The 20,595-nt window shown below is 39.9% G+C and overlaps 1 protein-coding gene across 6 annotated transcripts in view; it reads right to left on the bottom strand.

Moving 5' to 3' along the window:
- LOC115225468 (E3 ubiquitin-protein ligase RBBP6) overlaps positions 1-20,595 on the bottom strand; it is a 121,910-nt gene that overhangs the window by 28,749 nt on the left and 72,566 nt on the right. For all 6 annotated transcript variants that reach the window (XM_036514127.1, XM_036514130.1, XM_029796422.2 and 3 more), the window contains 5 exons: positions 19,747-19,825; positions 17,325-17,382; positions 16,067-16,106; positions 11,505-11,698; positions 9,202-9,373 (listed from right to left, as the gene is read on the bottom strand). In XM_036514127.1, coding sequence (XP_036370020.1) covers positions 9,202-9,373; positions 11,505-11,698; positions 16,067-16,106; positions 17,325-17,382; positions 19,747-19,825 — 543 coding nt within the window. The remainder of the gene's footprint in view (positions 1-9,201; positions 9,374-11,504; positions 11,699-16,066; positions 16,107-17,324; positions 17,383-19,746; positions 19,826-20,595) is intronic.

Genomic DNA, 20,595 nt, shown 5'->3' on the forward strand with positions numbered 1-20,595 from the left:
ATATAATACGCACCCCTTCTCTAACTTGAGTCAAGGAGGTCTATATAATGTCCTTGGTTTGTAAAAATGTATACGGTAACGTCCTTCATTATTATTGTATATATAACATAATGCAAACGTGTAGCTTTTTTGTGCATTTTGTTTGCAGAAAATAAAGAAATAACAGTAATAACGTTTAATAAATGTTGCTTACTGCAAGTTATGGATGATTCTTTTATGACTTCATTGCTTTCAGGCTTAGCTTAAGGCATTTTCGTGTCTGACATCACAAAATTTGCCGGACAGCAAATAGAGACTCGGACATTGCTTAGAAAATAATTTTCATTTTAAACTTCGTATATAGTACGCACTAGGGATTTTGACCTTTGAATTTTGGGAAAAAAATTCAGATTATACTCAAGGATTTACGGTGTACATTTTTTTGCTGGACTCTATATGCATGTACATGTGTGAGAATGTATCTATACATTTATAAATATGTAAGTATGTATATAAAATAAAAATAAAAAGCACACAGTTTACGTCTGTATCAAAATACACCAGGCCAACAAGAAAGCTTTTTGATCAGTATTGAACTCCAGATAATCAGAAGTTGAAAGCTAAAGTCAAATTTATAAATCCATCATTCCAACACCCAGTTACGATAGTAGGCTTTTACAGAGTGGTATATAAAATAGAGAGAAATAATAGGTTATATACATATATTTATACATTATAGGCTTACAGCCGTTTCAGGTATGCGTTATCAATTGATCGACTGACTGACTAACAATATAGGGAACCAGCAGCACAATGTTATCTTTCTCAAAGCCAGACCATAACAACTGCCAACGAAAAAGAAAAGAAAAGAGGATCAAATTTGGTTAGTTTGGCATTTATACAGAACTAGGTTACCTGTTTCTAGCCATGAACACACCCAAATGCATAACTGAAACAGCTGGAAGCCTATATAAATAAATGCATATCACCCACTATTTCTCTCTATTTTTTGTAAATATATACACATACATACATATATATATATATATACACACACATATACACACACACACACACACATACACATATATATACACACACACACACATATATATACACACACACACATACACACACATATATATATACACACACACACACACACATATATACACACACACACACATATATATACACACACACACACACTATATATATATATATAGGGAGAATTCACAAAAAAAAAGACGAAGACAGGTGGTGTAGACAACAGGGATGAATAAGTTTAACGCTCGGGAATTGAAAAATATGGGGTGGTGTGTGTGTATGTATATATATATATGTGTGTGTGTGTGTGTGTATGTCTGCGTATGTGTGCATATATATATATATATGTATGTGTTTGTATGTCTGTGTGTGTGTGTGTGCATGTGTGCATATATGTAATTTCATTATAAGAACATATTCGAAATAATTCAAGAACAGAGCAGAGTGAATTATGTGATCACAGAGTATTGCAAAGCACAATCTCTGTGGGGCTAGACATGTCGCAAAGTTCACAAAACAGGTCGCTGGATTTACTTCAGTAATTCCTCAGTCTATACATAGAGATGTGTTACCAGTGCCGGTGGCATGTAAGAGAACCTTCCGTTTCGCGACCGTTGCCAGCACCGCCCCGTTTCGTGTCCGTTGCCAGCCTCGCCTGGCACTTGTGCCGGTGGCACATAAAAAGCACCATCCGTTCGTGGCCGTTTGCCAGCTCTGTCTGGCACCTGTGTGGGTGGCACGTAAAAAGCACCCACTACACTCACAGAGTGGTTGGCGTTAGGAAGGGCATCCAGCCGTAGAAACACTGCCAGATTTGACTGGGCCTGATGAAGCCCTCTGGCTTCACAGACCCCAGTAGAACCGTCCAACCCATGCTAGCATGGAAAACGGACGCTAAACGACGATGATGATGATAGGCACATGTATGTGGGTGTGTGTATACACATGTGTATGTATAGACACGTGCATTACGCAATTACTATGAGATCATCACATCCAGAGAAATCATAATAAACACTCCAATGTTATTATACCATGCAAGCATAAAAGCAATGCATCATTCCTAGAATTTGAGAGAAAAAAACCACTTTGAAACAGAGAAACGCAAACTGCCTTTGTCAAATAACAGAACAAGAGAACATATAAATAACTAAACAAAATATCCATTACTAGCAGTATCGCCCGGCGTTGCTTGGGTTTGTTTCAACCCTTTAGAATTGGAATTTTTAAAAAGTAAAAATTTTGCATTATGTAGCTTGTTATTCTCTTTAAGTGAACATTTTTCTGGTAGAAATACATCGAAAAATGGCAACACAACAGTAAAAAAAATCGTAAAAACTAGGGAATTTCAAAGAAAAAAAGCACCTTTTTGATGTAAATAATTTTTGGTGTTAACATGGTCCAATTTGAATTTTTTCTTCTATGGAAGGAAGAGCAAGCCTTCTTCTATCATACTCTCAAATTTTGGTCAACTTGCGCCACAGGGTCTCGGAGGAGATAGTGTTAGTTGAAGGCTACCAAACCTGACACACACAGACAACTTCAGCTTTATATAGAGAGAGATTTTCTTATGCTATATGCTAAACCAGGCCTGGCCAACTTGAATTACATTGCAGGCCACTTTAATCATAGAAAGATTTTTGAGGGGTTACTTCTATACTGACATAATTGAAAGCATTTTGCTTTCTCATGCTATTATCACAATAATGAGTGAATGATGATTGATTCAACATGAAATATTATCGTTGCAAAAACAATACTCTTTACTCTTTTACTTGTTTCAGTCATTTGACTGTGGCCATGCTGGAGCACCGCCCTTAGACGAGCAAATCGACCACAGGACTTATTTTTTGTAAGCCTAGTACTTAGTCTATTGGGCTGTTTTGCCAAACCGCTAAGTTATGGGGACGTAAACACACCAGCATCGGTTGTCAAGCGATGTTGGGGGGACAAACATATACACACACATGCACATCATCATCATCATCATCATTTAACGTCCGCTTTCCATGCTAGCATGGGTTGGACGGTTCAACTGGGGTCTGGGGAGCCCGAAAGCTGCACCAGTCCAGTCAGATCTGGCAGTGTTTCTACAGCTGGATGCCCTTCCTAACGCCAACCACTCCGAGAGTGTAGTGGGTGATTTTATGTGCCACCGACACAGGTGCCAGACGAGGCTGGCAAACGGCCACGCTCGGATGGTGTTTTTTTATGTGCCACCGACACAGGTGCCAGACGAGGCTGGCAGACGGCCACGCTCGGATGGTGTTTTTATGTGCCACCGACACAGGTGCCAGATGAGGCTGGCAAACGGCCACGATCGGATGGTGCTTGTTACGTGCCCACAGCACGGAGGCCAGTCGATGCGGTACTGGCTACGGCCACGTTCGGATGGTTTTATTGTGTGCCACGTGCCACCGGCACTGGTACCACAAAGATACAAATTCCATTGATGTTCATCTATTTTGATTTGTTTTGATTTGATTTTCACTTGCCTCAACAGGTCTTCACAAGTGTCACAAGAAGGAAGGTATGCACAGGTGGACTGACTACGTCCCAGGTAGGGGCCATGGGTTATGGCCTGACTAGTCTTGCCGGGTCTTCGGATGGTGTTTTTATGTGCCACCGACACAGGTGCTAGATGAGGCTGGCGAACGGCCACGATCGGATGGTGTTTGTCATGTGCCCACCGCACTGACTACAGCACTGATGGATTTCTTGTGTGCCACAGGCACTGGTGCCACAAGATACAAATTCCATTGATGTTCATCTATTTTGTCTATTTTGATTTGATTTGATTTGATTTTCACTTGCCTCAACCGGTCTTCACAAGTGTCGCAAGAAGGAAGGTATGCACAGGTGGACTGACTAGTCTTGCCGGGTCTTCGGAAGGTGTTTTTATGTGCCACCGACACAGGTGCCAGATGAGGCTGGCGAACGGCCATGATCGGATGGTGTTTGTTACGTGCCCACAGCACGGAGGCCGGTCGATGCGGAACTGGCTACGGCCACGTTCGGACGGTTCTCATGTGTGCCACCGGCACTGGTACCACAAAGTGTGTGCCACCGGCACTGGTACCACAAAGATATATATATATATATTTATATATATATATATATATATATATATATATATATATACATACATCGTGATGTATATTTACCATTTAAATATGGCTAACCACTGAGGGTGGATGCTACTGTAGCTTGTAGCCCCAGGAGGACAACTCCTCCAGCTGGCTACTGACACACTTTCTGTGCCCTATCAGTATTTGCAAAGGGAAGCCATCCTTCCCGTCTTCAACCTATGATACACACGGACTCGAGTTTCCGGATACTGACCCGTCATCGGCGTGTGACAATCACAGTTGTCGATGAAAAGTAAGTTCCCTTCGCAAATACCTATCCTTTTTCCAGTATCGTACAGACACTGATATCGAAAAAGTGTAAACAAGCAATAATAAGATTTATTATATATATACATACATACATACATACATATTCACACACACACACACACACACACACAATCTGTCTATATATTAGTATAATAAAATAACAAATGGACAGGCGGTTGCTAATGGCATCAAAGCATTTATAAAATTGTTATATAGAGGCAAGTATAAAATATAAACATTGGATAGAAAAATAGAAAAAAAATCAAGAAAGCAAAAGTTCATAGTAATACTTCTAGGTATATATCCTGAAAATTCATTCTCCTATACCATAGTATATACACCTTATGTGTGTGTGTGTATGTGTGTATATATATATATATATATACACACACACACACAAATTATGTATATATCTCTCTCTCTCTCTCAATATATATATATACACACACACACACATGTACACATGCATTCATGCAACTGTGAATGTATGTATATGTATGTATGTATACACACAGACAGACACACTAACACACACACAAACACACAGAGGGAGAGAAATACATACACATATGCTCTGCCTGATCCAGAAATTGAACCTACAACCACATGCTCATGTACTTTCCATTCTAACCAATAAGCTACATGCCTTCACATGAAAAATAAAGTAAAAGGACAAAGATAACTAGGTCATATATATATATATATATATATATATATATATATATATATATATATATATATAGAAATTCGGGGTGAGTACTTGATAATTATAAGCACCTGTGTATACCGTTTGGTGGTGTAGGTGGTGGAGTAAATTGATCAAAATAAAATAAAAACATGATGCGAAGGATTCAGCGGTACATATGTTTCGGGCCTTTATTAGACAGATTTATAACAATGCATAATGTATGTCTGTGGCCTTCTTCAGCCGCGCACAACAGCTTCCACAAGGACATGTGTTACATCAAAAATTCTTGGTTGGGAATGCAAATCCTCTCATTCGCGTACGACATAATGCGACAGCAGCATAGAATTGAAGCGTCCATCTCTTTCTTCTCTCAATGTAGAATGAGGAAAACTGGATGTTGAGGTAATGTAAATAAATAAATACATATATAGACGTGAAGATGGAGGGGCGAGAATTCGGGACCAGGGATAAAAAATGTATAAAAGGTGTAAGTATAGAAAAATATAAAAATGTAGAGCATAAAGATATAAAGAGTTATAAGGAGATGTAAAGGGGGTATAAAGAATATAAAGAAATATAAAGAAATATAAATAAATGTAAAGGCATAAGGTTATAAAGTAAAAATAGAAATAGAAATAAAAGTAAAAAAACATGATAAAAACATGATAAAAATGTAAAAGAATGTAAAGATAAGGGATGTATAGAGGTTACGGACCAAGCATGGTGGTCAGGAGATTGATAAAATTTAGTTGTAGAATTGTCAGTAAATCAACAGTTTCGTCTGGGGACCTAATGCGTTGTAAATCAGAGCTGATGAGCATTTAATCTGGTTCCTTGAATTAAATGGACTTCTAGTACATACATATCATCATGGATACATACACCCACATACCCGCGTACATATACGCCTCCAAGCCTATAAGCATACACACGCACTCGCGTGTAAACATGTACATAAACACACACGCACCCACACGCACGCGCGTACACATACATACATACAACAGAATATCCGCATGTATACACGGACACTATACGCGTACACACTCACATGTACATACGCGCGTTTAAGGAACCAGATTAAATGCTCATCAGCTCTGATTTACAACGCATTAGGTCCCCAGACGAAACTGTTGATTTACTGACAATTCTACAACTAAATTTTATCAATCTCCTGACCACCATGCTTGGTCCGTAACCTCTATACATCCCTTATCTTTACATTCTTTTACATTTTTATCATGTTTTTATCATGTTTTTTTACTTTTATTTCTATTTCTATTTTTACTTTATAACCTTATGCCTTTACATTTATTTATATTTCTTTATATTTCTTTATATTCTTTATACCCCCTTTACATCTCCTTATAACTCTTTATATCTTTATGCTCTACATTTTTATATTTTTCTATACTTACACCTTTTATACATTTTTTATCCCTGGTCCCGAATTCTCGCCCCTCCATCTTCACGTCTATATATGTATTTATTTATTTACATTACCTCAACATCCAGTTTTCCTCATTCTACATTGAGAGAAGAAAGAGATGGACGCTTCAATTCTATGCTGCTGCCGCATTATGTCGTACGCGAATGAGAGGATTTGCATCCCCAACCAAGAATTTTTGATGTAACACATGTCCTTGTGGAAGCTGTTGTGCGCGGCTGAAGAAGGCCACAGACATACATTATGCATTGTTATAAATCTGTCTAATAAAGGCCCGAAACATATGTACCGCTGAATCCTTCGCATCATGTTTTTATTTTATTTTGATCAATTTATATATATGTATGTATATGTGTGTGTGTGTGTATATATATATATATATATATATATATATATATATATATATATATATATATATATAAACGGTGTGATGGCCATATTTGGATCCACTATCAAGAGTCCCATTTGGGAGGGCTGACTCAGGGATAAACGACGATAAGTGTAACATGACTTATCTGCCATCGTTCAGAACAATACTTCTCATCCAGGGTCCATATAATATTTTTTGGGGGGGGGAGGAGGTTCCCATATCAAAATAGTAAATTGAGGAACCACAGTAGAATTCTCTTTTAGATGGATGTATTGGAATGTATTGCAAGAAACAGCAAGGTTCCTTTATCTAATGTCTTATATAATGTAACCCTACACAAGTTAATGTTTGAAAAACAAAACAAGAATTTTGAAAGAAAATGGCTTTAGGGTCGACCAGAATAAAATAATAACCAAACAGTCCATGCAAGCAAAATAGAAGTTGGGAATCTATGCTGGTATTTATTTTAAGGACCCCGTGAAAAAATTTTGCTTTAGATGTACCGTAAATCTTCGAGTATAGTCCGCCCTTGAGTATAATACGCAGGGGATGTTTAGGGGGCTGTACCTCTGAAAAACCTAAACCTTGTATATAATGCGCACCCCTTCTCTAACTTGAGTCAAGGAGGTCTATATAACGTCCTTGGTTTGTAAAAATGTATACGGTAACATCCTTTCTTATTATTGTATATATAACATAATGCAAACGTGTAGCTTTTTTGTGCATTTTGTTTGCAGAAAATAAAGAAATAACAGTAATAACGTTTAATACAGATTTTTAGGGGGTTGTACCTCTGAAAAACCTAAGCCTTGTGTATAATACGCACCCCTTCTCTAATTTGAGTCAAGGAGGTCTACATAACGTCCTTGGTTTGTAAAAATGTATATGGTAACGTCCTTTATTATTATTGTATATATAACATAATGCAAACGTGTAGCTTTTTTGTGCATTTTGTTTGCAGAAAATAAAGAAATAACAGTAATAACGTTTAATAAATGTTGCTTACTGCAAGTTATGGATGATTCTTTTATGACTTCATTGCTTTCAGGCTTAGCTTAAGGCATTTTCGCGCCCGACATCACAAAATGCGTCTGAATAAACATTGCCAGAGAGCAAATAGGGACTCGGACATTGCTTAGAAAATATTTTTCATTTTTAACCTCGTATATAGTACGCAGTAGGGATTTTGATCTTTAAATTTGGGGGAAAAAAATGTGGATTATACTTGAGGATTTACAGTAGGTTTCTTTCTCTAACATTTTTCATAGTTCAACCTACACAAGTTAATGTGTGAACAACAAAATAGGAATTTTGAAAGAAGTTTCTATAAAACTAGTTTTAAACATCAAATGACTACAGGGATCCACCAGAACAAAATAGTAATCTAAGAAAAAGGATTAGGACTCTATGGTAGTATATTAAGGGTCCATGAAAAAATTTTGCTTTAGATTTATTGCAAGAAACAGCTAGGTTCCTACACGTGTGAATGTATGAAAATCAAAATAGGAATTTTGAAAGAAGTTTCTATAAAACTAGTTTGTAAACAACAAATGGCTCTGGGGTCCACTAGAATAACATAGTAATCAAACGGGGTCCATAGATAAAAAAAAAAAAGGTTGAGAACCTCGGAGTTAGAACCATGCAATGCCATTAAATCACACACACACCTCATCCACAGCAAGCCACCACAAAGTTGCAACACCACTCCATGCTGACACCACGTCCCTATACCTATTTCTTTACTACCCACAAGGGGCCAAACACAGAGGGGACAAACAAGGACAGACAAACGGATTAAGTCGATTATATCAACCCCAGTGCGTAACTGGTACTTAATTTATCGACCCCGAAAGGATGAAAGGCAAAGTCGACCTCGGCGAAATTTGAACCCAGAACCTAATGGTAGACAAAATACCGCTAAGCATTTCACCCAGCTTGCTAACGTTTCTGCCAGCTCGCCGCCTTGCCACATCCCCATACCATCATCTCAACACACAAACACCCTACCACTACAATCACACTGCCGCTACTACTAGCCATTGCACTATTACGACACTACTATGGGCCACACGACCACACCAACATACCACTGACACTGCTCCATGCATGCTACCACCAACACACTGTCACACCACCATCATAATCTCACTACAAATGACAGCGCTCCATACCACCCTCTTCGTCATATGGCCACACCTCACGATACCACCCTCGGTATCGCACCACCACGCCACACCACACAATAATAATAATGCTTTAAATACCAACTTACTTATCCTCTTCAATCAGTCGCTGTTTCTCCCGGTAAAACTCCTCCGGTGTCAAAGGTCGTGGCCCCGTGGGCACTGAGCGGATCTGGTAGAGTCGCGGTCCAGCACTGTACGGAGCTATAGGCGGCGCTATGAAACCAGACGGGGGTGGCATCACTGGTCCTGTAGACACACCTGGTAATGGGAGAAGAAATTGAGACAGTCAGTGGAGGTTTGAGAGAAAGAGAAGGGGGGAGTACATAAAAGGGGACAAAGGGAAAGAGGTGGTAGAGCAAAATTCAAATTCAAATTCAATTTTTATTGGCTCAAAAAGCAAAAGCAAGGCCATGTAGGGGGACAGGGAGTTATGTACAGGGAGGGTGGTCATACAAAGAGTTCAGGCCATTTCTGGTCAGAGAAGACTTTCAACCGAGCGGTCGTCGGCATCTTCACTATCTCGTCCGGCAGCTTATTCCACGGATCCGCAACCCGGACGGAGAAAGCCCCTCTCCTTCGATTGAGATGAAATCGTCATAGATAGAGCTTTTCGGAGTGACCCCGCAGCCCACGCTCTGGAGCAGGAGTGAAGAACAGCTCTTTCGAGAGGTTACACTTTCTGCTTATGATGTTGTGAGCGAGAATGAGATCACCACAGGGGTGTCGTTTTTCTAGAGAATAAAGGTCGAGCGTCTTCAGCCTTTCTTCATAAGGAAAGATAGAGATGCAAAAGAAAGATCAAGGTGGGGGGAGAGAGCAAAAGTAGGGGCAGAGAGACTGAAAGATGGGCGGAGAGACTGAAGGAAGGGCGGAGAGACAGAAGGAAGGGCGGAGAGACTGAAGGAAGGGCGGAGAGACTGAAGGAAGGGTGGAGAGACAGAAGGAAGGGCGGAGAGACTGAAGGAAGGGTGGAGAGACAGAAGGAAGGGCGGAGAGACTGAAGGAAGGGTGGAGAGAAGAAGGGTGGAGAGACTGAAGGAAGGGTGGAGAGACAGAAGGAAGGGCGGAGAGACTGAAGGAAGGGCGGAGAGACAGAAGGAAGGGCGGAGAGACTGAAGGAAGGGCGGAGAGACTGAAGGAAGGGCGGAGAGACTGAAGGAAGGGCGGAGAGACTGAAGGAAGGGCGGAGAGACTGAAGGAAGGGCAGCTTTCATGATGTGCAAGAAATGCAAGAAGCAATCTGATTGGCTGGTATAGAAACCAGCCAGGTAATCTCAAAGGTTGTATTATTGGGCTGATAGAATCAGTCCAGTCATTTTCTTTTTTGGCCAATGGGTCAGCTCTGTTGTCTCTTAAGGGTTAAGGGTCTTAATGCATTGACTGTTACATAAAACACCGCTGCCGGTGGTTCATCGCAAACTTCCCACAACCTCCGTATGCACTACTGGCAGAACCTTTACTTAATTTGAAAAAATATTTTATTCTGTATCGCTGACATGATTTTGAGGATATTTAAATAACATGAGTGCTAAATCATCATCATCATTGTTAACATCCATTTTCCATTGATTAGAGGGATTGCCTTGGAGAGGAACTTTCTAGGTGCAATCCCTGTCATATTGAGAATACGCTGGTTCTTAGAGGGGTTAATGAACTTGCAATAAGGATTAACAACAAAGAAAGCAAACAAACAAACAGAGGCAGACAAAGAAATTCATCTCTTTTACTTGTTTCAGTCATTTGACTGCGGCCATGCTGGAGCACCGCCTTTAGTCGAGCAAATCAACCCCGGGACTTATTCTTTGTAAGCCCAGTACTTATTCTATTGGTCTTTTTTGCCAAAATGCTAAGTGACGGGGACGTAAACACACCAGCATCAGTTGTCAAGCAATGCTAGGGGAACAAACACAAACACATATATATATATATATATATATATATATATATATATATATATATGTATGTACATACACATATATACGATGGGCTTCTTTCAGTTTCTGTCTACCAAATCCACTCACAAGGCTTCAGTCGGCTCGAGGCTATAGTAGAAGGCACTTGCCCAAGGTGCCATGCAGTGGGACTGAACCTGGAACCATGTGGTTGCTAAGCAAGCTACTTACCACATAGCCACTCCTAAGCCTATATATATATACATATGTGCGATGGGGTTCTTTCCGTTTCCGTCTACCAAATCCACTCACAAGGCTTTGGTCAGCCTGAGGCTATAGTAGAAGACACTTGGCCAAGGTTCCATGCAGTGGGACTGAACCCGGAACCATGTGGTTGGTAAGCAAGCTACTTACCACACAGCCACTCCTACGCCTATGTGAAAAACATAAAAGTAAAAAAAAAAAGAAAAAGGCATTGGGGTTAGTAAGAAACTGACCTGGTGGTGGAGGGTGTGGCATCCTGTATGTGGGGCCAGGCATCGTGGCGGCAGGCAAGCTGGCTCTCGACGGGATATATGAGGCAGGGGTCTGTTGCTGTGCTGACGTGAGCACCTGGGGCATGTGTTGCATCACAGGTGCAACTTGGTGTGGGTGGCCTGGGTTGCGCACAACGGCAGATCGATCAGCCATTCTGAAACAGAAACAGTAAAGAGATATAGCATCATAAACATTTGTCATCAGCATCTTTTATGTCCCTATTTGTCATCACGTAATCCTTCAGCATCCAGATTACTCTGTCAAATGTAATGCTTATATATTCACATTTGTTTTCAATTAATCATAAATTATCTCAAAACTTTGAGATTTCTATGATGCGATTACTTATTTTTAGAACAACATTGTAGGGTAGTGTAAGAGGCCAGATACGACTGGTTTAAAGAGGCAAATATTTTGGCCAAATATGTCCAGTTTAACCCTTTAAATGTAATATTTATTCACATTTGTTTTCAATTAATCATAAATTATCTCAAAACGCTGAGATTTCTATGATGTGATTGCTTCTTTTTAGAATGACATTGTAGGGTAGTGTAAGAGGCCAGATATGGCTGGTTTAAAGAGGCACAATATTTTGGCCAAATAAGTCCAGTTTAACCCTTTAAATGTAATATTTATTCACATTATAATGGTTGTATACTGTCAACTTAACGTGACAGTAGGGGATTACACCACCGCTGTTTAGCCCTAGGAAGCATCAACGCTTCCTGTCGGCTTCGACACACTGTGTCCTTATATATTTACGAAGGGAAGACAAATACCCCCAACAGCTAGGCCTGCATCTAGAGACACACATGTTTCAGGGTCTTTGCCCATCATCGGTCTAGAGTAGCATAAGCCTGCTAGCTGCGGATATTCATCTCGATTTCGCAAATATATATATCTAATTTTCAGTGAAGTATATTCACTGATCACCAAAATCAGAAATATTAAATTTCTAAATATCTCATAGAGATATCTATGGTGGTGGGGCGATATAATGGTTGTATACTGTCAACTTAACGTGACAGTAGGGGATTACACCACCGCTGTTTAGTCCTAGGAAGCATCAACGCTTCCTGTCGGCTTCGACACACTTACTGTGTCAATATTTCTGATTTTGGTGATCAGTGAATATACTTCACTGAAAATTAGATATATATATTTGCGAAATCGAGACGAATATCCGCAGCTAGCAGGCTCATGCTACTCTAGACCGATGATGGGCAAAGACCCTGAAACATGCGTGTCTCTAGATGCAGGCCTAGCTGTTGGGGGTATTTGTCTCCCCTTCGTAAATATATAAGGACACAGTAAGTGTGTTGAAGCCGACAGGAAGCGTTCGATGCTTCCTAGGGCTAAACAGTTGTGGTGTAATACCCTACTGTCACGTTAAGTTGACAGTATACGACTCTATCGCTCCACCACCGTACATATCTCTATGAGATATTTAGATATTTAATATTTCTGATTTATTCACATTGTTTTGAATTAATTATGCATTATCTCATAGCTTTGAGATTTCTATGATGTGATTGTTTACTTTAGACTGAAATTGTTGGGTAAGTATGAGAGGCTGGATCTGGCTGGTCTGAAAATAGATCAGAATATTTGATCCACATATGGTCAGTTTAACCCTCCTCCCAACATTCAGATTACTCTCAAATGAAAAGCTCATTTATTCATCATCATCATCATCGTTTAGCCCGCTTCCCATGCTGGCATGGGTTGGACGGTTCAACTGGGGTCTGGGAAGCCAGAAGGCTGCACCAGGCCCAGTCTGATCTGGCAATGTTTCTACGGCTGGATGCCCTTCCTAACGCCAACCACTCTGTGAGTGTAGTGGGTGCTTTTTACGTGCCACCGGCACAGGTGCCAGATGGGGCTGGCAAATGGCCACGGTCTGATGGTGCTTTTTACGTGTCACCATTAATTATGCATTATGTCATAGCTTTGAGATTTCAATGATGTGATTGTTTATTTTTAGAGTGACATTGTAGGGTAGGTGTAAGAGGTCAGATATGGCTGGTTTAAACAGGTACAATATTTTGGCGAAGTATGTTCAGTTTAACCCTCTAGCATTCAGATTACTCTGCCAAATCTAATATTTATTCAGATTGTTTTGAATTAAATTATGCATTATCTTATAGCTTTGAGATTTCAATGATGTGATTGTTTATTTTTAGAGCGACATTGAAGGTTTGGTGTGAGAGACCAGATCTGACCAGTTTGAACATAAAACAGAGAGAATATCTGGACCAGATATGGCCAGTTTAACCCTCAAGCATTGAGATTGCTGTCAAATGTAATATTTATTAACGGGAAAGTTTACAAAAATAAACAAAAGACGAAGGCAGGTGGAGTACAAACAAACAAATGTATTAGTATGGCGCTCAGGAATAGAACAAGTCTTTTACGTTTCGAGCCTACGCTCTTTGACAGAAAAAAAAAACAAGGGGAGAGAAAAAATGCGTGTAGGAGCTAATCCTGCATTTCTATATTTGAGAGATGAGGAATTCATCATCATTGTCATTTAACGTCTGCTTTCCATGCTGGCATGGGTTGGACAGTTTGACTGAGGGCTGGTGAGCCAGAAAGAAGGCTGCACCTGACTCCAGTCTGATCTGGCAAAGTTTCTACAGCTGGATGTCCTTTACGCCCCTATCCTTTGGTTTACTATGCAGATTGTAGCCTGGTCTATTAAAGGAGCTCTATCTATTTCTTTACTGCCCACAAGGGGCTACACACAGAGGGGACAATCAGGGACAGACAAACGGATTAAGTCCGATTACATCGACCCAGTGCATAACTGGTACTTTTTTAATCGACCCCGAAAGGATGAAAGGCAAAGTCAACCTCGGTGGAATTTGAACCCAGAACGTAGGTGCAGACGAAATACGGCTACGCATTTTGCCCGACGTGCTAACATTTCTGCCAGCTCGCCGCCTTCATCAGCTTTATCAGTGAGTGAGTACCACCAGATTAAATAAATCCATATACTGTGCATTTTATTTATTTATATATATATATATATATATATATATAAAGAATGGACTAAACAGCTTAGGAGACACATGGAAAGGAGAGTCGTTAAAGAGGTCACAGGAGGTGTGACAATAGATTTCCAAAGGACATAAAATAAGAACAATAATAAATCTGAGGTGAAAAACGAATATATAGCAAGTGTGTTTATTTGGAAAAAAAAACAACAAAAAAAACTGACCATCCCCAAATATAAACAATGTACATATAGGGTGGCCCAAAAGCAGGTTTACAGTTATTAAACTATTTCGCATTCATATGTACCTTATTTACATTATTTACATTTGATGTATATTTGTCATCATTTTGTCTTTTTCTAACACAAAGCTTCGGCTTTCATAGTTGACTATACTGCAGTGGTTAATGCAGTATAGTCAACTAGTGGTTCTGAGTTCAATTCCAAGCAAGACACTATATATGTGTGTGTTAGTGAAAATGTGTGGTTTAGTAGTTAGGGTGTTGTACTCATGATTGTAAAATTGTGGTTTCAATTCCTGGATTGGGCAACACATTGTGTTCTTGAGCAAAACACTTCATTTCACTTTTCTCCAGTCAAATCAGCTGGCAAAAATGAGTTATCCTGCAAGAGATCGGCATCCCATCCAAGTGGGGAATATATAAACCAGGGAACTGGCCCTTAGGGGTCAGTATGACTCAAGTTAAGTTTACCTTTTCTTATGGGTGGCATGTAAAAAGCACACAGTACACTATCAGAGTGGTTGGCATTAGGAAGGGCATCCAGCTGTAGAAACCTTGCCAGAACAGACTGGAGCCTGGTGCAGCCTCGTGGCTTGCCAGTCCTGAGTCAAACCAGCCAACCTATGCCAGCACGGAAAACGGATGTTAAATGTTGATGATGATGATGATGATGATGATGATAATGTGTGTGTGTGCATATATGAATTATATATGTGTGTGTGTGCATATATGAATTATATATGTGTGTGTGCATATCATCATCATCATCATCGTTTAACGTCCGTTCTCCATGCTAGCATGGGTTGGACGGTTCGACCAGGGATCTGGGAAGCCAGAAGGCTGCACCAGGCTCCGGTCTTATCTGGCAATGTTTCAACAGCTGGATGCCCTTCCTAACGCCAACCACTCCGTGAGTGTAGTGGGTGCTTTTTACGTGCCACCGGCACAGGTGCCAGGCGAGGCTGGCAACGGCCACGGTCGGATTGGTGTATTTTATGTGCCACCGGCACGGAAGCCAGTCGAGGCGGTGCTGGCATCAGCCACATGAATTATATATGTGTGTGTGCTTTTGAGTCTGTCTGTCTGTCTCCCACCACCACTTGACAACTGATGTCCATTTCAGTTCCTGTAACCGACAGAATACGGACCAGGTTTAGGCTTAAAAAACACAAAATAAGGGCTAGGGTCGATTCACTCGATTAAGAAATCCTTTGAGGTGGTGCCACAGCATGGTCGCAATTTAATGCCTAGAACAAGTAAAAGATTTTTAAAAAACAGTAGTTACCTGTTCCTCATGGGGCCAGGCATTCTATTCATGTCGCGAACTGCAAAGAGAGAACATAATTCTGTGGGTTACCATAGAGAAAGGATGAGAGAAAAATGAAAAACAACAGAAACTAAAAGATGAAGGCAAACCTATGAGAAGATGGGTTTGGGTGGAGATTGCAAGATGAGAAAACAACACAAAGCCCTTGTGAGTGGATTTAGTAAACGGAAACCAAATGAAGCCCATTGTGTGTGCATCAGTGTGTGTGTGTATGTGTGGCTGTATATGTATGTACTTATATACAAATAAGAAAATGGAGGAACAGATTCCTTTCAATCATCAACTTACAGATAATACCAATTCATATAATTTATTAACTAATTAAATAGGAACATCCAAATCCAACAGAATAAAACAATATACATCAATAAGTAAGATAATACCATAAAAATATTACATGTAAAATGGATCTTACAGCAGTTTCAGCCTGTAGATAAAGGTATCTCATTGTGCCTATATTATTCAAATGTATTGAGGTAATATGCAGTTAAAAATGAGTTACTTATATATGTCTTGCAAACAACTTGCACATGCAAGTGCTACCAGTTAAAAGCTCCGTATACCGGAAGCTAGCAAGTGTATGGGGTCATCAGGAGAGAATGTGTGCCGTTTCGGGACCTACCTCTCAACAGCATCAATGCGCACCAGCCCCCCCTCACTGATATGAGGCCCCGCTTGCTAGATCAGCTGGTTATGAAGAACTCAATATACTTCTAGCCATCGCTCATCGTCTCTTTTTAACCAAATCCAGTGGCTAGCCTAGCCTCAAGGCCTCGTCAGAGATTATAAAGTAATAACCCCTATCTCACTTTGTACTTTTATGTACTTATATATATACTCTTTTACTTGTTTCAGTCATTTGACTGCGGCCGAAGCCATATTGCACTAACTAATCAGTACCTTTATGTTTTGGTAAGGTCTGACTTGATAGAAAAACCTTTCATTGTTGAGTTTATTATTCGAAGACAACACAATATAGAGTGTAATGAACTGGTGGGCTTCTTTCAGCCTCCATTTACTAAATCCACTCACAAGGCTTTGGTCAACTCCCCGAGCATGTAGTAGAAGAGACTTGCCCAAGGTACTTCCCCGTGGAACTGAACCCAGATACATATGGTTGGGGAAGCAATCTTCTTAACACACACACAAGAGAAATTTCTCTTTCATGACACAGACACTACTCTCAATATTATTGTCACAAACAAAATACACTTACCTAGCTGTAACGGTCGTATGTTCCGCAGTCGAGCTCCCAACACAGGAACAGCCATACCCTGATAAAAAAAAAAGTTGATATTACTAATTGAAATTTTATAATGAGAGTCATCATCATAATTAAACATCCACTTTCTCCATGCTTGCATGGGTTGGAGTGAGGCAGATCTTCCTACGGTTTGATATCCATCCTGTCACCAATCTTCACCTGCTTCCAAATAAGGTAATGTGATGGAATTCTGGTGTAAGGGTGCCATATAAACCTTGATAACTTTTATACTATTCGTATTCTTCAGAAAATTTTGGTGAATTTCTATTCTATATGTGGGAATTGATACAATGAGGCAAAAACCAAAATAAAAAATTTTGTTGTGTGATTTAAAGGTTATTTAGCTCCTATTTTTTGCAAATCTCACAACCACCTGACACCCTCCTTGTTTGTTTGTCAGTCAACATACTGATGTTCATTATTTACATTATTTACATTTGACATATTTGTCCTCATCTTGTTTGTTGTTAACACAGTGTTTCGGCTGATATACTCTCCAGCCTTCATCAGGTGTCTTGGGGAAATTTCGAACCTGGGTTCTCATTTCGATGTTATTATTATTATTATTATTATTATTATTGTTAGTGTTGAGGTCACTGCTTGGAATTGAACTTGGAATCTTGGGGTTAGTAGCCCGCACTCTTAACCACTACGCCATATGCCCATGGTTAAGAGTGCAGGCTACTAACCCCAAGATTCCGAGTTTGATTCCAAGCAGTGAACGACGACAAGGACAACGAAAAATACCTTAGGAATGAGAACCCAGGTTTGAAATTTCCCCAAGACACTTGATGAAGGCCGGAGGGTATATCAGCCGAAACGTTGTATTAACAACAAACAAGATGAGGACAAATATCCATCGAATATAAATAATGTAATTAATTCATCTCTTAAATATAGAAGAACCATATTGATGTTCTTCAATATCTTTCTCCCCCATAAGTATATTTAATGGTCTATTACTGAGATTTAAGTTAAAACTTTGAACTATCCATATTTTAAACTGTGATTTTATTTATTTTTTGATTTTTAATTTTGCAAAACTAAAATAGTTTTGGGGGGAAAAATTTCAAAAAAAATTTTTTTTTTTTGTGTTTCATAGTCTTGTGAATTCCCTAACCCTAATAATCCTTTCTGCTATAGGCACGAAACCTGAAATTTGGAGGAGGGGGAAAATCAATGATGCCAGCGCTCAACTGATACTTATTTTATCAATCCCAAAAGGATGAAAGGCGAAGCCGACTTAGGTGGAATTTGAACTCAGAACGTAAAGATGGACAAAATGCTGCTAAGAGTTTGCCCGGCATGCTAACAATTCTGTCATCTCGCCTCCTTAATAATACTACTAATACTAATAACAATAAAAGTGCATGGCTCAGTGGTTAGAGTGTCGAGCTTACGATCATGAAGTTGTGAGTTCGAATCCCAGACCGGTCTGCGTGTTGTGTTCTTGAGCAAGACACTTTATTTCGTGTTGCACCAGTTCACTCAGCTGTAGAAATGAGTTGTGATGTCACTGGTGCCAAGCTGTATCAGCCCCTTTGCCTTTCCCTTGGATAACACTGGTGGCATGGAGAGGGGAGGCCAGTATGCATGGGCGACTGCTGGTCTTCCACAAACCACCTTGCCCGGACTTGTGCCTGGGAGGGTAACTTTCTAGGTGCAATCCCATGGTCTGTGTCATGACCGAAGGGGGTTTCAGACTAATAACAATAATGGTTTCAAATTTTGCCACAAGGGCAGCAATTGTAGGGTAGGCGATAATTCAATTACATTGACCCCGAAAGGATGAAAGGCAAAGTTGACCTCACCAGAATTTGAACTCAGAACGTAGCGACAGGCAAAATACTGCTAAGCATTTCATCCAGCGTGCTAACAATTCTGCCAGCTTGCCACCTTAATAATACTAATGCTAATAATAATAATAATAATCTCTCTCTATATAAAGCTGAAGTTGTCTGTGTATGGCAGGTTTGGTAGCCTTCAACTAGCACTATCTCCTCCGAGACCCTGCAGCGCAAGTTGACCAAAATTGAGAGTATGATAGAAGAAGGCTTGCTCTTCCTTCTGGAGAAGAAAAACTTCAAATCGGACCATGTTAACACCAAAAATTATTTACATCAAAAAGGTGCTTTTTTTCTATAAAAATCCCTAATTTTTAACGATTTTTTTATGGCTGTGTCGCCATTTTTTGGTGTATTTCAACCAGAAAAACATTCACTTAAAGAGAACAACAAGCTACATAATGCAAAATTTTTACTTTTCAAAAATTCCAATTCTAAAGGGTCGAAACAAACCTGAGCAACGCCGGGCGATACTGCTAGTAGTAATAATAATACTGTTGCTAGTAATAATAATAATAATAATCCATTACCTTATGTGGTTCTCCAGGTCGGTGGCTAATGGGTTTATCATCGTGAAGTGGATTCGGTCCCTGCTCACCAGAGGGCAGCCTGAAAATTGATCAAAAGAGAGAGAGAGACCCAGAGTTTAGCAGATCAGAAACAAACAGCTCCACAGCTGGCAACCCGTCATTAAACAGTAAGGCAACTGCCACCCAAAGACACATCCAAACCATTTAGCAAACCACCCAAGGTAACCTCTAAGTGGTTGTCAGAAACAACAGCCAACTACTGAATTAGAAGCTCTGATAATATAAGCATTACCAATGCCGCATACTTAACGAAGGCCCAATGTTCAACACACAGATATATATATATATATAAATATATGCATATATACATACATATATGTACATACATATATGTACATACCTACATGTATATGCATATATATATATATGCGTGGAGGCGCAATGGCCCAGTGGTTAGGGTAGCGGACTCGCGGTCGTAGGATCGTGGTTTCGATTCCCAGACTGAGCTATGTGAGTGTTTATTGAGCGAAAACACCTAAAAGCTCCACGAGGCTCCAGCATGGAGTGGTGGCGATCCCTGCTGTACTCTTTCGCCACAACTTTCTCTAACTCTTTCTTCTGTTGGTCTGCTCGCTTAGCCAGTGGGGTGGCGTCATTTGAAGGCTAAAATAATGCGAAGCGCATTGTGACCAGCGATGTGTCGCAACATCTGATAGCCCGGTCGGTCACGGTGATATATATATATATATGCACATATGGGTACAAGTCATCAAAAAAACGTTGAACACAATGAGAAACGAAAACATAAAAACATGGAAACAAACTTTTTTCAAACAAAGAAAATACAGA

Source organism: Octopus sinensis, linkage group LG27, assembly GCF_006345805.1.
Source record: "Octopus sinensis linkage group LG27, ASM634580v1, whole genome shotgun sequence".
Lineage (NCBI taxonomy): Eukaryota > Metazoa > Mollusca > Cephalopoda > Octopoda > Octopodidae > Octopus > Octopus sinensis.